The sequence below is a fragment of the Nansenia antarctica genome (genome assembly GCF_963989245.1).
Source record: "Nansenia antarctica genome assembly, chromosome: 3".
Classification (NCBI taxonomy): Eukaryota; Metazoa; Chordata; class Actinopteri; order Argentiniformes; family Microstomatidae; genus Nansenia; species Nansenia antarctica.
In genome coordinates this window covers 1,647,060-1,664,559 of record NC_137688.1, presented here as the reverse complement: position 1 = coordinate 1,664,559, position 17,500 = coordinate 1,647,060, and the positions used below count along the sequence as shown (strand labels likewise).

General features: G+C 47.3%; 1 protein-coding gene across 1 annotated transcript in view; it reads right to left on the bottom strand.

Moving 5' to 3' along the window:
- LOC308153197 (tensin-1-like) overlaps window positions 1–17,500 on the bottom strand; it is a gene marked incomplete at both ends in the record, with an annotated part of 215,051 nt that overhangs the window by 177,777 nt on the left and 19,774 nt on the right. Inside the window, 1 exon segment of the mRNA XM_080526283.1 lies at window positions 4,486–4,600. Coding sequence (XP_080382409.1) covers window positions 4,486–4,600 — 115 coding nt within the window.

Here is a 17,500-nt window from a genome sequence, read left to right as displayed (position 1 = left end):
TGGATTATTCTTTGTTACCTTTTGAGAAGATGATTACTAAGACCCAGACCAAGGTGATTTACTCGTTAGGGCTCCAATGAGTCAGGTGAATATAACTCCAGGGTCGAACTATATATTCTGAAGTAACTCCATACCTTCTAACGTATCCGACTGCAACCCCCCAAAACTCCACAACTCACCCCCCCTAAACCCCACAACTCACCCCCCCAAAACTCCACAACTCACCCCCTCAAAACCCCACAACTCACCCCCCCAAAACTCCACAACCCCCCCCCCCCCCCCCCGAACTGCGGTGGCTGTTGTGTCTGATGCCTCCGTTTGGCTCCTTAATCACACTGCAGAGGTCAGAGGTCAGAGGTCATAGCGGGCTTTCTTGTCACTTGTTTTGTCACCAGATCTGAAGGCAGTATCTCTCGTGGTTAAGTGCAGCCCAAACTACGCTATTACTCCACCGCTTCTGCATTTGGATACACCCAGACTGTTGTTGTTCTTCCTGTCCTCCATGCTGTATGAATCTCATGACTCCTTGCGCGTACCCGTGAATGTTGTCGTTCATCTCTCGGTTTCCGTAAATCATCAGCGTCCTCTGCAAGCTGCGTGTCCTTGTATGGAGAGAGCAGTCTGTGTGGGACTCTGTTATTCACTTTGTGCTTTCCTGAGAGGAGGCTGACCGCACTCGTAAACCTGGTCAATCATACACACACATGGAACAAACCCAATTCTTGGTAAAAACAAAAAACAAAAACTCTCACAAGCTGTTGAACTCTAACACTCTAACCCTAACCCTAACTCTAACAACCCCCCCACCCCCCCACCCACAACCCCATGGAGCAGTGACCAGGCAAGCCCTGTGTGTGTGTGTTTGTGTGTTTGTGTGTGTGTGTGTTTGTGTGTGTGTGTGTTTGTGTGTGTGTGTGTGTTTTTGTGTTTGTGTGTTTGTGTAAGTGTGTGTGTGTTTGTGCGTGTGCGCGTGCGTGCATGCGTGCGTGTATGCATGCGTGTGTGTCTGTGTGTGTGTGTGTGTGTGTGTGTGTGTGTGCGTCTATGTGTGTGTGCATGCGTGTGTGTGTGTGTGCCTGTGTGTGTGTGTGTGTGTGTGTGTAAGCTCTGCAAGCTCTGTAAGCTTGGTAACCCTTATTGATCCCCTGATGGTTTGTATATGTTACGGTACATGTGGGAAAACTAGGGTTAGGGTTAGGTGCTAGGGTGCTACGGTTAGGGTTAGGGTTTGCCAGTATGCACCTAACCCTAACCCTAGTTTTCCCACATGTACCGTAACATATATAGTGGGGTCCACAATCGGCCAAATGGACTCGCATTGATCGTTAGCCTTAATCTAGACTCTGACCACAGCTGGGTAACCTTAACCCTATAAGGGCATAACCTAATGAAGAGGGATGGGTAAGGACATAACCTAATGAAGAGGGATGGGTAAGGACATAACCTAATGAAGAGGGATGGGTGAGGAGGACATAACCTAATGAAGAGGGATGGGTAAGGAGGACATAACCTGATGAAGAGGGATGGGTAAGGAGGACATAACCTAATGAAGAGGGATGGGTGAGGACATAACCTAATGAAGAGGGATGGGTAAGGAGGACATAACCTAATGAAGAGGGATGGGTAAGGAGGACATAACCTAATGAAGAGGGATGGGTAAGGACATAACCTAATGAAGAGGGATGGGTAAGGACATAACCTAATGAAGAGGGATGGGTGAGGAGGACATAACCTAATGAAGAGGGATGGGTGAGGACATAACCTAATGAAGAGGGATGGGTAAAGACATTTTTTTTTTTTTTTTTTACCTTTATTTTTACAGGTAAAAAACACATTGAGCCCCAAGGGCTCATTTTCAAGTGTGACATGAACATACAACATCCACCACAAACAAATACAATACAAAACCTGGCCTACATAGTCTAAAAACTAAAATAAAACTACATAGTCTAAAACTAAAACTAGTCTAAAACAGTCTAAGATAATCTAAAACTAAACTAAAACTACAAAACCTAAAACTAGACAGCTAAAGAGCTAAGGACAGGGAGGGGTCAGTAATGGGCAAAAGGGAGGGTCAACTTAATTGCAAGAACAAATCATGGACTCGCACTGTATGTCTCTCAGCAAGAGCTTGAAACTGGGAGGACATAACCTAATGAAGAGGGATGGGCGCAGGAGCCAAACAGCTAACCAACCCATTACTCTGAGTACCAGAGCTGCGGTCGTTCCAGGCTATTTATCAACCTGTCTGTCAACTTCACTTTAATCTTTAACTCTCATTTCCCATCCAGAGGGCGTTTCCCAGGGGGGGTGGCACTTCAGACTGGGAATGAAGCCTACAGATTGTGCTTTTAAAGGGGCACTCTGGGATTCCAACAACAACACAGCCGTCACCCTGGAAGTAAACACAGAGGGAGGAGGCAGGAGAGATGTAAACACTCTGACATTACTAGACGGGGGAGCAAGGACTGACCATCCACGAGATCGGAATGAGTGTTTTTCGAATCCATTTTTTAAGCTATACAATGTTTACAGTTACATTGTTTACAAACAATGGAGTAAGCCAAGCCCATAACCATCAGCCAGGTTTAAACCCTCATAGTCATGAGCAGAGGGACACAGATGAACTCATCCATCTCATCAGTTCTACCAGCATCCACAACTGCTACGACTCCAAGAGTCCTCCCCATTCAAAGGACGCATTCTGCTAGCACGCCACTCAGCCAGCAAGTGATCCATCACTTTAATCAATGAAATGCTTAGTCCAATCATCAAATGTTATTGACTGAAATGATCCCAAGTCGGTAACCTTAACCCTCCCCAGCAGCTGACCGTGTTGACCTTTGACCCTAATGATTCACATTGACCACATTATGCCAAACGGTGACCCAGGATGACCCCACATGACACTGTGTTGGACCCGCAAAACCCCTTGTTTAGGGTTAAAAGGTAGGGTTAACCAGATCCTGGATCTGTGTCAGACAGACAGGCATGTATGAAGGGTCGCAAAAGAGATAGATTGACAGAGTACCAAATGTAAGAGTGTATTATAATGCTAGGAAGATAGAGCAGAAAAAGGGTAATATGTACACTGCAAAACGTACATTTAAGTAAGATGAAATATCTTAATTCAAGGCAATATATGCTTGTTTTTTGTCTGACTGCAGATATTTTATAATATATTTTACTGGTTTTAAGAAAATCTTGGCAAGTGAAATCTTCCTGTTCTGTTGGCAGATAATTTAGCTTATTTTAAGTAATATTTCCCCCATTTTAGTTTCCCCCCATTTTCCCCCCATTTCTTTTTCTTGTTTTTGAGAGCTGACTTTTTGCTGTGTACAATTCTTCCAGAGAAGCCGTACTTGCCAAATATAATCCAGATAAACAAGGAAGGGCCCCACACACAGTATACAAACGATCCTCAGGGCTTTATTACTGCCCCGCCAACAACATGTTCACCTCTACCAGTCCAAGACATGTTGATGTACTGTACTTACATAGCTATGCCTTTATCCAAAGCGCTTTACAACGGCCTCTCATTCACCCATTCACACACACATTCACACACCAATGGCGGCAAGCTTTTATCTGGTTTCTTCTCTATTGATATTGAATATTAAAGACAAGGAGATTGATCAACTTAGCTTGAAGCCTTTTGTTTATAAAGTTACATGAGAGCAGTCTAGAGTTTACAAAATCCAAAGACCCCTCCTTCTCTGAGCACCCCCCTTATATACAAAGTCGACACCCTTTATGACATCACTAATCTTGGCAAACAAATGTGGTGACAGGAAGCGCTAGACTTTAGTAAGAGCGCAACAAGTCATTGGCACTGTCAACCCAGGCAGGCCGACTGAATTGTTAGCTATGATTTCCCAGAATGTAGAGAGACAGACTTCAATTCTCAGTAGATTTGATATCAAACTACAACAAGCTTTACGAAGGCTCCATAAAGCCTTGACATTACGTGAGCTTAGAATGATAAGGTTCCGTCTAGGGCAGTTCAGAGATATTGAGCGTCAAAGTTTTTACATTCCATTATGTTTTGTGAGATTGAACCTTTGTATTTTATTAATTACTAACTCAAAAATGTCAACATTTTAAAAATAACACCACACAGGCATTAATAAACACCTAATGGATCAGATTATGTAAAAAACTAAACTTTGACCAAAAATGGAGATAGAACCTTATAATTCTAACGTCACAAGTGGTTATGAGCTTCCAGTGATAGATAGATAGATAAATACTTTATTTATCCCCGTGGGGAAATTCATTTTGCCGCGCCACTCCACTAAAAACTAAAAACCACACATAACAACACAACACAACATAAAGGACAGACAACAACACTGGGCCAGCCATGTACAGTATATAAAAAACAGTGAGATCTGATATAAAAGTGGATTAAAAGGATGGCTATAGTTATTTATATTAAAATACTAAAAAAAAAAGTGATGATGGGAGGGGGGGGGCAGGACTGACCTCTGCAGATGAGGCCCTCCTGGCTGACAATCTGCTTGCACACGCCACACTGCTTGACCTTCTTGAAGGTCTTCACGCGGAACGTGTGGGAGTGGATGTTCTCAAACTCCTCGGGCTGCAAGGTGAACACACAGAGAGAGAGGAGGGTTAGGGTTACATCTCATCATGTTTTACATTTTACATTGTTGGCATTTAGCAGACGCCTTATTCCAAAGCGACTTACAATCAATACATTTGACTAAGCAAGTGAATCATCAGTCCACCAGTTCTAGCAGGAGGCGTAATCTAGCTCAGGCCCGGGGCCACTGGCAGTCGTCGTGAAAAAGTCTTTATAGACACTGAGAGGCGGAGAGACAGTACAAGGGGGACAGTAGAGTCTTAGGAAGCATAGTATAGGGTAAAAGCAGGTGTCTCAGGAGACACAGTGCTGGGGGGGTGGTAATATCTCAGGACGAGCAGTTAAGGTGTAACCTGAAGAGATGGGTCTTCAGTCTCCGACGATGTATGATTCTTTTTTTTATTTATTACAAACACCCAGGTATCTCGGTTGCTTGGACCTCGGAATAGGTAATGCTGGCCTTGCGGGTTAAGGTTCTGTGTACTGTGGATCCATTACTTCTATTTAGCGGCTTTGGATGACAATGGTCAATTCAATTCAGGATGAGTGCAAGCAGCTGAGGTAATGTACCAAAAGACAAAGTAAAATGTTGTCACACCAATAGACTACGTATGTGCTATGAAAGCCCATACCTCACAAACCTCACAACCTGCAGAATGTAAACAAGACACTCGTCATCTTTTTGGAGACAGGCAGTACAGTGTTACGACTGCTACTGCAGCAAAGCTTAGTAAACCTCGGACCAAGTCAGAAAGTATACCGTAAGAAAAAAGCATACAAACAAACAAAATATAATTTAAAATGTCCTTTTAGGAGAGGGACAGGGAAAAAAGGGACTACAATCTGGTAGGCAGGTGGACCTTGAACTATGTTGCCGCCTCTACCTATCAAACCATCAATCAATCAATCAATCAATCAATCAATCAATAGTGGCAATCAGAATCAGAATCACTTTTATTACATCCCAATAACATCCCAAGTACACAAGAGTCAAATTATTTGTCTTTGGTTCCTCAACATTGGCATTGCAGCATCAAGATTCAAAATCACAATAATAAGTAAAGTAAAATAAGTAGTAATGAAGTAATAAAGTAATATGGTATAGTAACCAGTCATACTACAGTGGATTCAACAGTGCAAAATGCCCTGCAAAGTACAATAAGTACAGTACTAACCCTCCTGTCATGTTCGGGTCAAATCTGACCGATTTACAACTGTCATCAATCATAAATATTGTGTTTTACATTTGATTGCCTCAAGGCCATATGATATCCTCCACACGAGGCATTTGAACATGTAAAATTGCTGATCACCACTTTCATTGAATTTTGAGAGGTTTAGTCAACGTTGTAACACCGGTCAAAAATGACCACCATAGGAAATGAACGGGTGACCCTAGATTATGTTCATCCATCAGTTGGAAAACATCCCCATACACACCCACACATCCACAACCAGTACATTTTCAGTGTCTATTCTTTGTATATTCGCTGCAGTTATTCATCTTAACCGCTAGTCTGAGACATTGTTTACAGCTTAAAAGGGTGTTAAATAACATTTGGTGATGATTAATGGTTTTTGTCTTAATGTAAGAGCAGTTAAAACAGACCGGTCAGATTTGACCGGGGAACACCAAAGTAAGGAGGGAGAAACAAACACGACAGGAGGGCTAGAAGTAGTCAAGTAGTGTACAAGAAGCCATATTTACATAGTACAAAAGAAGAGATTTGGTGAGGCTGCGTTCTCATTTTATGCACCCAGATTGTGGAACGCACTGCCTGTTTACATTAGGGATGCAACCTCAGCAAATATGTTCAAGTCAAGACTAAAAACCCATCTTTTTAATATTGCCTTTAAATGACTAAATCATTAAATGATGATTATATAATGATTGGAGCGCTTTGAGCTGCAACGTTTGCAGGAAAAGCGCTATACAAATAAAAAGCTATTATTATTATTATTATATATAATATATTATGTTTGTAGTGTGTGTGTGGTTGCTTGGCAAGGGGCTAGGCGGGGGCGCGGGGGTAGTTTGGAAGTCAGCTATATCTAGAACACGTATCCACAGTCGCCTCCTGACAAGGAAACCGAGACACTTTCTCTCAGCACAAAGAACAAGGAACAGCTGAACAAGAAGAACACATGTAACATCATCCCTCTCCCTCCCTCCTCCTCCCTCCCTCCCTCCCTCCCTCCTCCTCCTCCCTCCCTCCTCCTTCCTCCTCCCTCCTCCCTCCCTCCTCCTCCCTCCTCCCTCCCTCCTCCTCCCTCCTCCTCCCGCCCTCCTCCTCCTCCCTCCCTCCCTCCTCCCGTCCCTCCCTCCCGTCCCTCCCTCCCTCCTCCCTCCCTCCTCCTCCTCCTCCTCCTCCTCCTCCCTCCCTCCCTCCCTCCCTCCTCCTTCCTCCTCCCTCCCTCCCTCCTCCTCCTCCTCCCTCCCTCCCTCCTCCTCCCGTCCCTCCCTCCCTCCCTCCTCCTCCTCCTCCCTCCCTCCCTCCCTCCCTCCCTCCTCCTCCTCCTCCTCCTCCCTCCCTCCCTCCTCCTCCTCCCTCCCTCCCTCCCTCCCTCCCTCCTCCTCCTCCCTCCTACCTCCCTCCTCCTCCCTCCCTCCCTCCCTCCCTCCTCCTCCTCCCTCCCTCCCTCCTCCTCCCTCTCTCCCTCCCTCCCTCCCTCCCTCCTCCTCCTCCCTCCCTCCCTCCCTCCCTCCCTCCTCCTCCCTCCCTCCCTCCCTCCTCCTCCTCCTCCTCCCTCCCTCCTCCTCCCTCCCTCCCTCCCACCCTCCCTCCTCCTCCTCCCTCCCTCCTCCTCCCTCCCACCCTCCCTCCTCCTCCCACCCTCCCTCCCTCCTCCTCCTCCCTCCCTCCCTCCTCCTCCTCCCTCCCTCCCTCCCTCCCTCCTCCTTCCTCCTCCCTCCCTCCCTCCTCCTCCTCCTCCCTCCCTCCCTCCCTCCCTCCCTCCTCCTTCCTCCTCCCTCCTCCTCCTCCCTCCCTCCCTCCCTCCCTCCCTCCTCCTCCTCCTCCTCCTCCTCCCTCCTTTCCCTGGGCTGCAGGTGTGTTATTATGCCGACCCTTTCTAGAAGGTTCCTGTCTGATGGTGTGCACAGCCCCCCCCCCGCACCCCGCAGAGTGTTTTCCTACTCCTATAATGACATCTCGACCGCTCTCTCCCCTCCTTCCTGTCTGCGTTCTGGATCCCTCCGTTCTGAGGGGTGATGGGAAGGTCAGACTCCAAGGAACTACAGGCTCCCGCCGCGGCTCGGCTCTGGAACAGGGTTGCCAGATGGGGCGGGTTACCGCCGAACCGAATGGGCTACTTTTTGATCACACTGGGCCGGAAAAAAATGCATTTGGGCGGGTTGGGCTGGATCAATAGCATCTAGGCGGTATCGAAATGTCAGTAAAGCCTGAAAGTTACAAAATGTGTGAAGTTAAAACACACGCCTTAATAGCTACATACAATGTGTAATAGTAATTAGCAGGTTTTCTGACCATAGGTTTTGGGCTGGTGGTTTTTGGTGGATTTAGCGGTTTTTAGACTGTGTTTAGGCTGGAAATTGTCAATCCCATCTGGCAACCCTGGTCTGGAACAGAACCTGTGTAGCGTTCCTACGTTACGGTACCGCCGTCCCCCCTTAACGGACCACGTTTGGGGGGTTCTGACTGTGGCATCACTTCCGCAGTGTATTTGCTCAGCTGGACTGCATTTGACTCGGTGAGATATTCCCCCCCTCTATAACACTGTGGGGGTCTGCCCCCCCCTCTATAACACTGTGATATCCCCCCCCCTCGAAAACCCTGTGGGGCTGAATGAGCTAGTATAACAAAAACAACAGGGCTAGATCAAGCTAGCACAGCTAGTAAGGCATTTCCAAGTGGAGATGTCCTGCAGGTCATACCTCTGTCTCTGTCTCTCTCTCTGTCTCTCTCTGTCTCTCTCTGTCTCTCTCTCTCTCTCTCTCTCTCTGTCTCTCTCTCTCTCTCTCTCTCTCTCTCTCTCTCTCTCTCTTTCTCTCTCTCTCTGTCTGTCTCTCTCGCTGCCTCTCTCTCTCTCTCTCTGTCTCTCTCTCTCTCTGTCTCTCTCTGTCTCTCTCGCTGCCTCTCTCTCTCTCTGTCTCTCTCTGTCTCTCTCTCTGTCTCTCTCTCTCTCTCTCTCTCCCTCTCTCTCTGTCTCTCTCTCTCTCTGTCTCTCTGGCTGCCTCTCTCTCTCTCTGTCTCTCTCTGTCTCTCTCTCTGTCTCTCTCTGTCTCTCTTGCTGCCTCTCTCTCTCTCTGTCTCTCTCTGTCTCTCTCTGTCTCTCTTGCTGCCTCTCCCTCTCTCTCTCTCTCTCTCCCTCTCTCTCTCTCTCTCTCTCTCTCTCTGTCTCTCTCGCTCTCTCTCTCTGTCTCTCTCTCTGTCTCTCTCTCTCTCTCTCTCTCTCTGCGTGCGTGAGGGCGTCAGGGCGTGCATGCGTGTGTGTGTGTGTGTGTGAGTGCGTGAGGCCGTGCGTGTGTGAGGGCGACGGGGAGACAGCCCACCCCTTCATCCCCACCCAAGGCTACGCCGCCCCGCCGCCACGTAATGTGATTATGTCTAATCTAGTTATCATAACAATGAGCGGAGCTATGCAGAGCTTCCATAGCTGGCATGGCTGGCTCACCAGAGGGACGGAGCGGCCCGGCTACATCACTACATGGGATTAGAAGACACTCCATACCCAGGCTCTGTCTGTCACCTGCTTGTCTGCTGTGTGTGTGTGTGTGTGTGTGTGTGTGTGTGTGTGTGTGTGTGTGTGGGTGCATTGGTGTGTGTGTGGGGGTGTGTCTGTGTGCGTGTATGTGTGTGTGTGTCATTTGTAACAACTGTTTTATTAGTGGAATCTGTTGTCAGCTTGAGTTTCTGCCTATTGAAAGCCGCCGCGATTGAAGTAAATCTAGGAACCTAGTCGCCCTGATATACAACTGGCGTCCCCCAGGGCTCTGTCCTAGGGCCCTTACTGTTCTCCCTCTATACCACTGGGGTCCCCCAGGGCTCTGTCCTAGGGCCCTTACTGTTCTCCCTCTATACCACTGGGGTCCCCCAGGGCTCTGTCCTAGGGCCCTTACTGTTCTCCCTCTATACCACTGGGGTCCCCCAGGGCTCTGTCCTAGGGCCCTTACTGTTCTCCCTCTATACCACTGGGGTCCCCCAGGGCTGTCCTAGGGCCCTTACTGTTCTCCCTCTATACCACTGGGGTCCCCCAGGGCTCTGTCCTAGGCCCTTACTGTTCTCCCTCTATACCACTGGGGTCCCCCAGGGCTCTGTCCTAGGGCCCTTACTGTTCTCCCTCTATACCACTGGGGTCCCCCAGGGCTCTGTCCTAGGGCCCTTAATGTTCTCCCTCTATACCACTGGGGTCCCCCAGGGCTCTGTCCTAGGGCCCTTACTGTTCTCCCTCTATACCACTGGAGTCCCTCAGGGCTATGTCCTAGGGCCCTTACTGTTCTCCCTCTATACCACTGGGGTCCCCCAGGGCTCTGTCCTAGGGCCCTTACTGTTCTCCCTCTATACCACTGGGGTCCCCCAGGGCTCTGTCCTGGGGCCCTTACTGTTCTCCCTCTATACCACTGGGGTCCCCCAGGGCTCTGTCCTGGGGCCCTTACTGCTCTCCCTCTATACCAATTCTCTTGGCTTGGTAATTTACTCACCTGTAATTTACCACAGCTACGCAGACGACACTCAACTCTTCCTGTCTTTCCCCCACTATGACACAGGTGGCAACACGTGTCTCTGCATGTCTTGCAGACATTTCTGCTTGGATGACAGCCCACCATCTCAAGCTCAACCTTAACAGGACTGAGCTACTCTTCCTCCCTGAGAAAGCCTGGCCTCTCCAAGACTTCTCCGTCACAGTAGAGAACTCTACGGTGACCCCCTCTCTGACAGTGAAGAACCTTGGGGTGATCCTCCACAACCACTTATCCTGTGCAGCGAACATCACATTGACAGATTCTTCCTCTACTACAACATCAGAAGGACACGTCCATTCCTCAACAGAGAAACAGCACGACTCTTGGTCCAGAGACACTGGTCACGTCCCGCCTTGACTACTGCAACTGCAATGGGAACTGCCCCTTCTTACATGCAACCAATGGTCAACCCCCAAACACACACCTCCCTGTTCACTCTGCTCTTCCACCTCTGCTGGCCCACTGGCACCACCGCCTCTACGTGGATGCAGCAGTCATGCTACCCCGTCACTGGCTTTTCACCATCCAGCTTCCCACAGCTGTCAGGACTGCAGAGTCACTCCCTATCTTCCGCTGCAGACTGAAGACCTCCATCTCTTCAGGCTACACCTTAACTGTCCCTCCTGAAGACCTCCATCTCTTCAGGCTACACCTTAACTGTCCCTCCTGAAGACCTCCATCTCTTCAGGCTACACCTTAACTGTCCCTCCTGAAGACCTCCATCTCTTCAGGCTACACCTTAACTGTCCCTCCTAAAGACCTCCATCTCTTCAGGCTACACCTTAACTGTCCCTGCTGAAGACCTCCATCTCTTCAGGCTACACCTTAACTGTCCCTCCTGAAGACCTCCTTCTCTTCAGGCTACACCTTAACTGTCCCTCTTGAAGACCTCCATCTCTTCAGGCTACACCTTAACTGTCCCTCCTGAAGACCTCCATCTCTTCAGGCTACACCTTAACTGTCCCTCCTAAAGACCTCCATCTCTTCAGGCTACACCTTAACTGTCCCTGCTGAAGACCTCCATCTCTTCAGGCTACACCTTAACTGTCCCTCCTGAAGACCTCCTTCTCTTCAGGCTACACCTTAACTGTCCCTCTTGAAGACCTCCATCTCTTCAGGCTACACCTTAACTGTCCCTCCTGAAGACCTCCATCTCTTCAGGCTACACCTTAACTGTCCCTCCTGAAGACCTCCATCTCTTCAGGCTACACCTTAACTGTCCCTCCTGAAGACCGCCATCTCTTCAGGCTACACCTTAACTGTCCCTCCTGAAGACCTCCATCTCTTCAGGCTACACCTTAACTGTCCCTCCTGAAGACCTCCATCTCTTCAGGCTACACCTTAACTGTCCCTCCTAAAGACCTCCATCTCTTCAGGCTACACCTTAACTGTCCCTCCTGAAGACCTCCATCTCTTCAGGCTACACCTTAACTGTCCCTCCTAAAGACCTCCATCTCTTCAGGCTACACCTTAACTGTCCCTCCTGAAGACCTCCATCTCTTCAGGCTACACCTTAACTGTCCCTCCTAAAGACCTCCATCTCTTCAGGCTACACCTTAACTGTCCCTCCTGAAGACCTCCATCTCTTCAGGTTACACCTTAACTGTCCCTCCTGAAGACCTCCATCTCTTCAGGCTACACCTTAACTGTCCCTCCTAAAGACCTCCATCTCTTCAGGCTACACCTTAACTGTCCCTCCTGAAGACCTCCATCTCTTCAGGCTACATCTTAACTGTCCCTCCTAAAGACCTCCATCTCTTCAGGCTACATCTTAACTGTCCCTCCTGAAGACCTCCATCTCTTCAGGCTACACCTTAACTGTCCCTTCTGAAGACCTCCATCTCTTCAGGCTACACCTTAACTGTCCCTCCTGAAGACCTCCATCTCTTCAGGCTACATCTTAACTGTCCCTCCTGAAGACCTCCATCTCTTCAGGCTACACCTTAACTGTCCCTTCTGAAGACCTCCATCTCTTCAGGCTACACCTTAACTGTCCCTTCTGAAGACCTCCATCCCCTCAACCCTCCTGTACAGTTTCTCTACTGTATATAACACTTTAAAAAAAAACGTAATTCTTCCTTCTTCGAGCATTATGACTGCCAATGGCCCCTGAGCCGAGCAGAGATTACCTTTCTTGCGATGACTGATGGATGACTGATGGATACTGATGGATGACTGATGGATAGATGATAGATAGATAGATAGGACTGATGGATAGATGACTGATGGATAGATGACTGATGGATAGATGACTGATGGATAGATGACTGATAGATAGATGACTGATGGATAGATGACTGATGGATGGATGACTGATGGATGGATGACTGATGGATGACTGATGGATGACTGATGGATGACTGATGAATGACTGATGGATGACTGATAGATGACTGATGGATAGATGACTGGTGGACAGATGACTGATGGATGACTGATGGATGACTGATGGATGACTGATGGATAGATGACTGATGGATAGATGACTGATGGATGGATGACTGATGGATAGATGACTGATGGATAGATGACTGATGGATGACTGATGGATGACTGATGGATGACTGATGGATAGATGACTGATGGATGACTGATGGATGACTGATGGATGACTGATGGATGACTGATGGATGACTGATGGATGACTGATGGATAGATGACTGATGGATAGATGACTGATGGATAGATGACTGATGGATGACTGATGGATAGATGACTGATGGATGACTGATGGATAGATGACTGATGGATGACTGATGGATGACTGATGGATAGATGACTGATGGATAGATGACTGATGGATGACTGATGGATAGATGACTGATGGATGACTGATGGATAGATGACTGATGGATGACTGATGGATGACTGATGGATAGATGACTGATGGACAGATGACTGATGAATGACTGATGGATAGATGACTGATGGATAGATGACTGATGGATAGATGACTGATGGATAGATGACTGATGGATAGATGACTGATGGATAGATGACTGATGGATAGATGACTGATGGATGACTGATGGATAGATGACTGATGGATAGATGACTGATGGATAGATGACTGATGGATAGATGACTGATGGATAGATGACTGATGGATAGATGACTGATGGATGACTGATGGATGGATGACTGATGGATAGATGACTGATGGATAGATGACTGATGGATGACTGGTGGATAGTTGACTGATGGATGACTGATGGATAGATGACTGATGGATAGATGACTGATGGATAGATGACTGATGGATAGATGACTGATGGATAGATGACTGATGGATAGATGACTGATGGATGACTGATGGATGACTGATGGATGACTGATGGATAGATGACTGATGGATAGATGACTGATGGATAGATGACTGATGGATAGATGACTGATGGATGACTGATGGATAGATGACTGATGGATAGATGACTGATGGATAGATGACTGATGGATAGATGACTGATGGATAGATGACTGATGGATAGATGACTGATGGATGACTGATGGATGGATGACTGATGGATAGATGACTGATGGATAGATGACTGATGGATGACTGGTGGATAGATGACTGATGGATGACTGATGGATAGATGACTGATGGATAGATGACTGATGGATAGATGACTGGTGGATAGATGACTGATGGATAGATGACTGATGGATATATGACTGATGGATGACTGATGGATGACTGATGGATGACTGATGGATGACTGATAGATGACTGGTGGATAGATGACTGGTGGATAGATGACTGATGGATAGATGACTGATGGATGACTGATGGATGACTGATGGATGACTGATGGATAGATGACTGATGGACAGATGACTGATGGATAGATGACTGATGGATGACTGATGGATGACTGATGGATGACTGATGGATGACTGATGGATGATTGATGGATGACTGATGGATGACTGATGGATGACTGATGGATAGATGACTGATGGATAGATGACTGATGGATGACTGATGGATACTGATGGATGACTGATGGATAGATGACTGATGGATAGATGACTGATGGATAGATGACTGATGGATAGATGACCAAAGTCCCTTTGGTTAAAGGTGTGTGCTAAATGCAGAAAAGTGTGGAGCATGTGTGAGTGTGCAAGAAAGCTACTAAGTTACAATCCCTTCTGTGTGTGTTTGGACAATACGCATTGCATTTGGATGGTGTCAAAGTATCTCTCTGTGAGAAGCATAGGTCTAACATGGATGGCTGCCATTGTAAACAAGGCTGATTGATCATCCAGCACGAAGGATGTTCGGGGAACACGGGTTGTCTGACTTGTGTTATCCTAAAGCCGACACAAGTCAACAACACACACCACAATCAGCTGTCATAGAGGCACTGTCTTGTAACACAGCTTCTACCACGTTTCAAGTTTCAAGTTCATTTGCCATTACATCATGATGACTAATCAGCGTTGACTTGTACCACAGCAGTTGTCCTCAGGTGATGTGTCATTTCTCACCTCAGTGTTGAATGAGGTGTATTCTGGGGTTACCGGGTTCGTATTCTGAGAACATTCTGAACATTTTTAAAATAGAAAGCGCATTGTTTTTCTTTTTAAACCACAACATTTTAGCTTTTTTAAACCATAACACTGTTTCTTATTATTATTTTTAAATGACTGGACTTTTTAAATAGGCACTACACGTTATAAACACTGCTATGTCTGTTTGTTTTTATGGTATGTATTAATGTCTGTGACCTATGTGTGTTTTTAATGTGGAAACTGTATTCTTGAGCTGCACTTCTGCCTGTGTGACTGTGTGACAGACAATGAAGCTATCTTGAATCTTGAAAAAATCTAGTTGGCCGCTTGTAAATTAGCCTGCTTCCTACACAGAAAAACTACAAAATAGCTTTATACTAGCTGATCCTGATGTGATTTAGAAAATGTAAGTGTATACTGGGTGGTAGAACACACATATCTAGGAAAAAGTCATGAAAGGAGGGTCCTGAAATTTGATCCGAGTGCAAAGATATAAACATTTGCTTTACTCACAGAGGTCAAATGTTCCCTCGTGGCTGATTAAGTGTTAACATGCCACTTTGGAGGGAGTTTCCATAATGACTTCATAGCAGCATTCTAGGCTGTGGAGGATTTCCAAATACTGTGGAAAACTCTCCTCTGGTCATTAACATCCAGATCCAAAACAAATGTTGGTACTTAGTTGACTCATGTAGATCAGCTATGCCAAGAACTAGAGTACATGAGCCACCATCATGCAACTCAATATGTTTTAATATGAATTCCAACCAGATTCCCTCCACAATCTGGGGGGTTCCATTTGAATCTGCCGCCCCGTGTGAGAACTAGCGATGTTAGCTGCTGTAGTATGTGGCCCCCGCTAGGCCACCTAGGCTGTCTGTTTACATTGTTGCTCTATACGTATGTTCCTGGGGGCCCCACGAAAGGCTTTCGTTTTTAGAGCCTTTCGGAGCCACACACACACACACACACACACACACACACACACACACACACACACACACACGAACGGACAACGTGTCTCAATCTCAGCCCTATTCAGCCCTGTCTTTTGACCTCTTCCCGCCCGAGACTTCCTCTGACCCCCCAAAACATAGATACTATCTTGTGTTCTCCCATCCCCCCCCCCCCACCCCCCACCCCATTCCCCACCGAGCCCCACAAAGCCAACAGGACAGAGAGAGAGAGAAAGAGAGAGAGAGACCAACGCACAACAAAAACACGTTAGTACTCCCTCCCCCCCCCCAACCCTCCTCCTCCCACCCCATCCATGTTTCATGTTCCTCTGCTTTGCTTTTTATTTCTCCTCACTCTTGTGTTTTTTGGGGGTGGGTGGTGTGTCTGAGGCCAAGGGATCTCTTTTATACAACTCAAACAAACAAAGCTTCTCTCGACAGCCAGGCTCTTTTGTTTACCCCCCGGCGACTAGCGAAATAAACAATATAGCCTAGCTCCCTTTGTGGCTCTAATTGTTTCCGTTCATTAGGAAAGCGGCGGCACGCATAGTTTGTTTATTGTTTGGGTGGCAGTGGGGGGGGGGGGGGGGGGGGGTGTTAGAGGGGACTCTGGGAGATTGGGGGGCAACAGGGATTCAGCCGGAAGGGGGAGAGGGGAGAGGGGTGAGGGGAGAGGGGAGAGGGGAGAGGGGAGAGGGGTGAGGGGAGAGGGGAGAGGGGAGAGGGGTGAGGGGAGAGTGTCTGAGCGGTGTCGGGGTGAGGGGAGAGGGGTTGGGGGATTGTCATGGTCAGAGACAGATGCCCCCTTTTTTTTTCTTTTCTTTTTTAAGTCTCTCTCTCTCTCTCTCTCTCTCCCCCCTCTCTCTCTGCCAAACATGTGAATGCCCTTGGTCTCGGTCTCTCGGTCTCTCTCTCTCACAGGCTTTTCTCTGATTGCTTGGAAGGGCCTTAAATACAGAAAAACCTTTTAAAAAGAAGAGGTGTGAGTACTCAACATCCACATCCACATCTACACATGTTCCTCCACTGAGCCTTACTGCCAGTTAACCTTTTGGCCCTTTCACTTTGCACACACACACACACACACCGAGTGAGTTTAGGCCCAGCCTTATTGTGACACGGTCTGGTGAAAGGGGGATCAAGTCGGCGGAAACTAATCAAAATGTTCAGACTTTTATTTTGAAACACAGAAATACACAAACTCGCTAGTCAAGCCAACATACTGCAACAACGCAACGGATTCAATCTCAGCAACGTCTCAATCTCAGTCTATTCAGCTCTGTCTTTGACCGTCCCCCCCGAGACTTCCTCTGACCCCCCAAAACATAGATACTATCTTGTGTTCTCCCTCCTGTGTCATGTTCCTCTGCTTTGCTTTTTATCTCTTTTCTGGGGGTGGGGGTGTGTGTCTGAGGCCAAGCGATCTCTTTTATAAAACCAAACAAACAAATCACAAAACACAAACTCGCTAGTCAAGCCTATTTTATGAACACATTCCTGGCAAGGAGGAACATGAGGAACCACCCTGTGGACAGAAACACAGGACCTGGTCTTAAGCTCAGATACTCAGATGCATTTTGACTTCAGAGTGATTCAGCCTATCACAGAGCAAGATAATACCAGCCTGAGTGCAGGAGTGCAAGGGGCTCTAATTTCATTCACTTCTTTTTGAAGGTCACAAAGGTTCAGGCAAGATACTTATAATAATAATAATACATT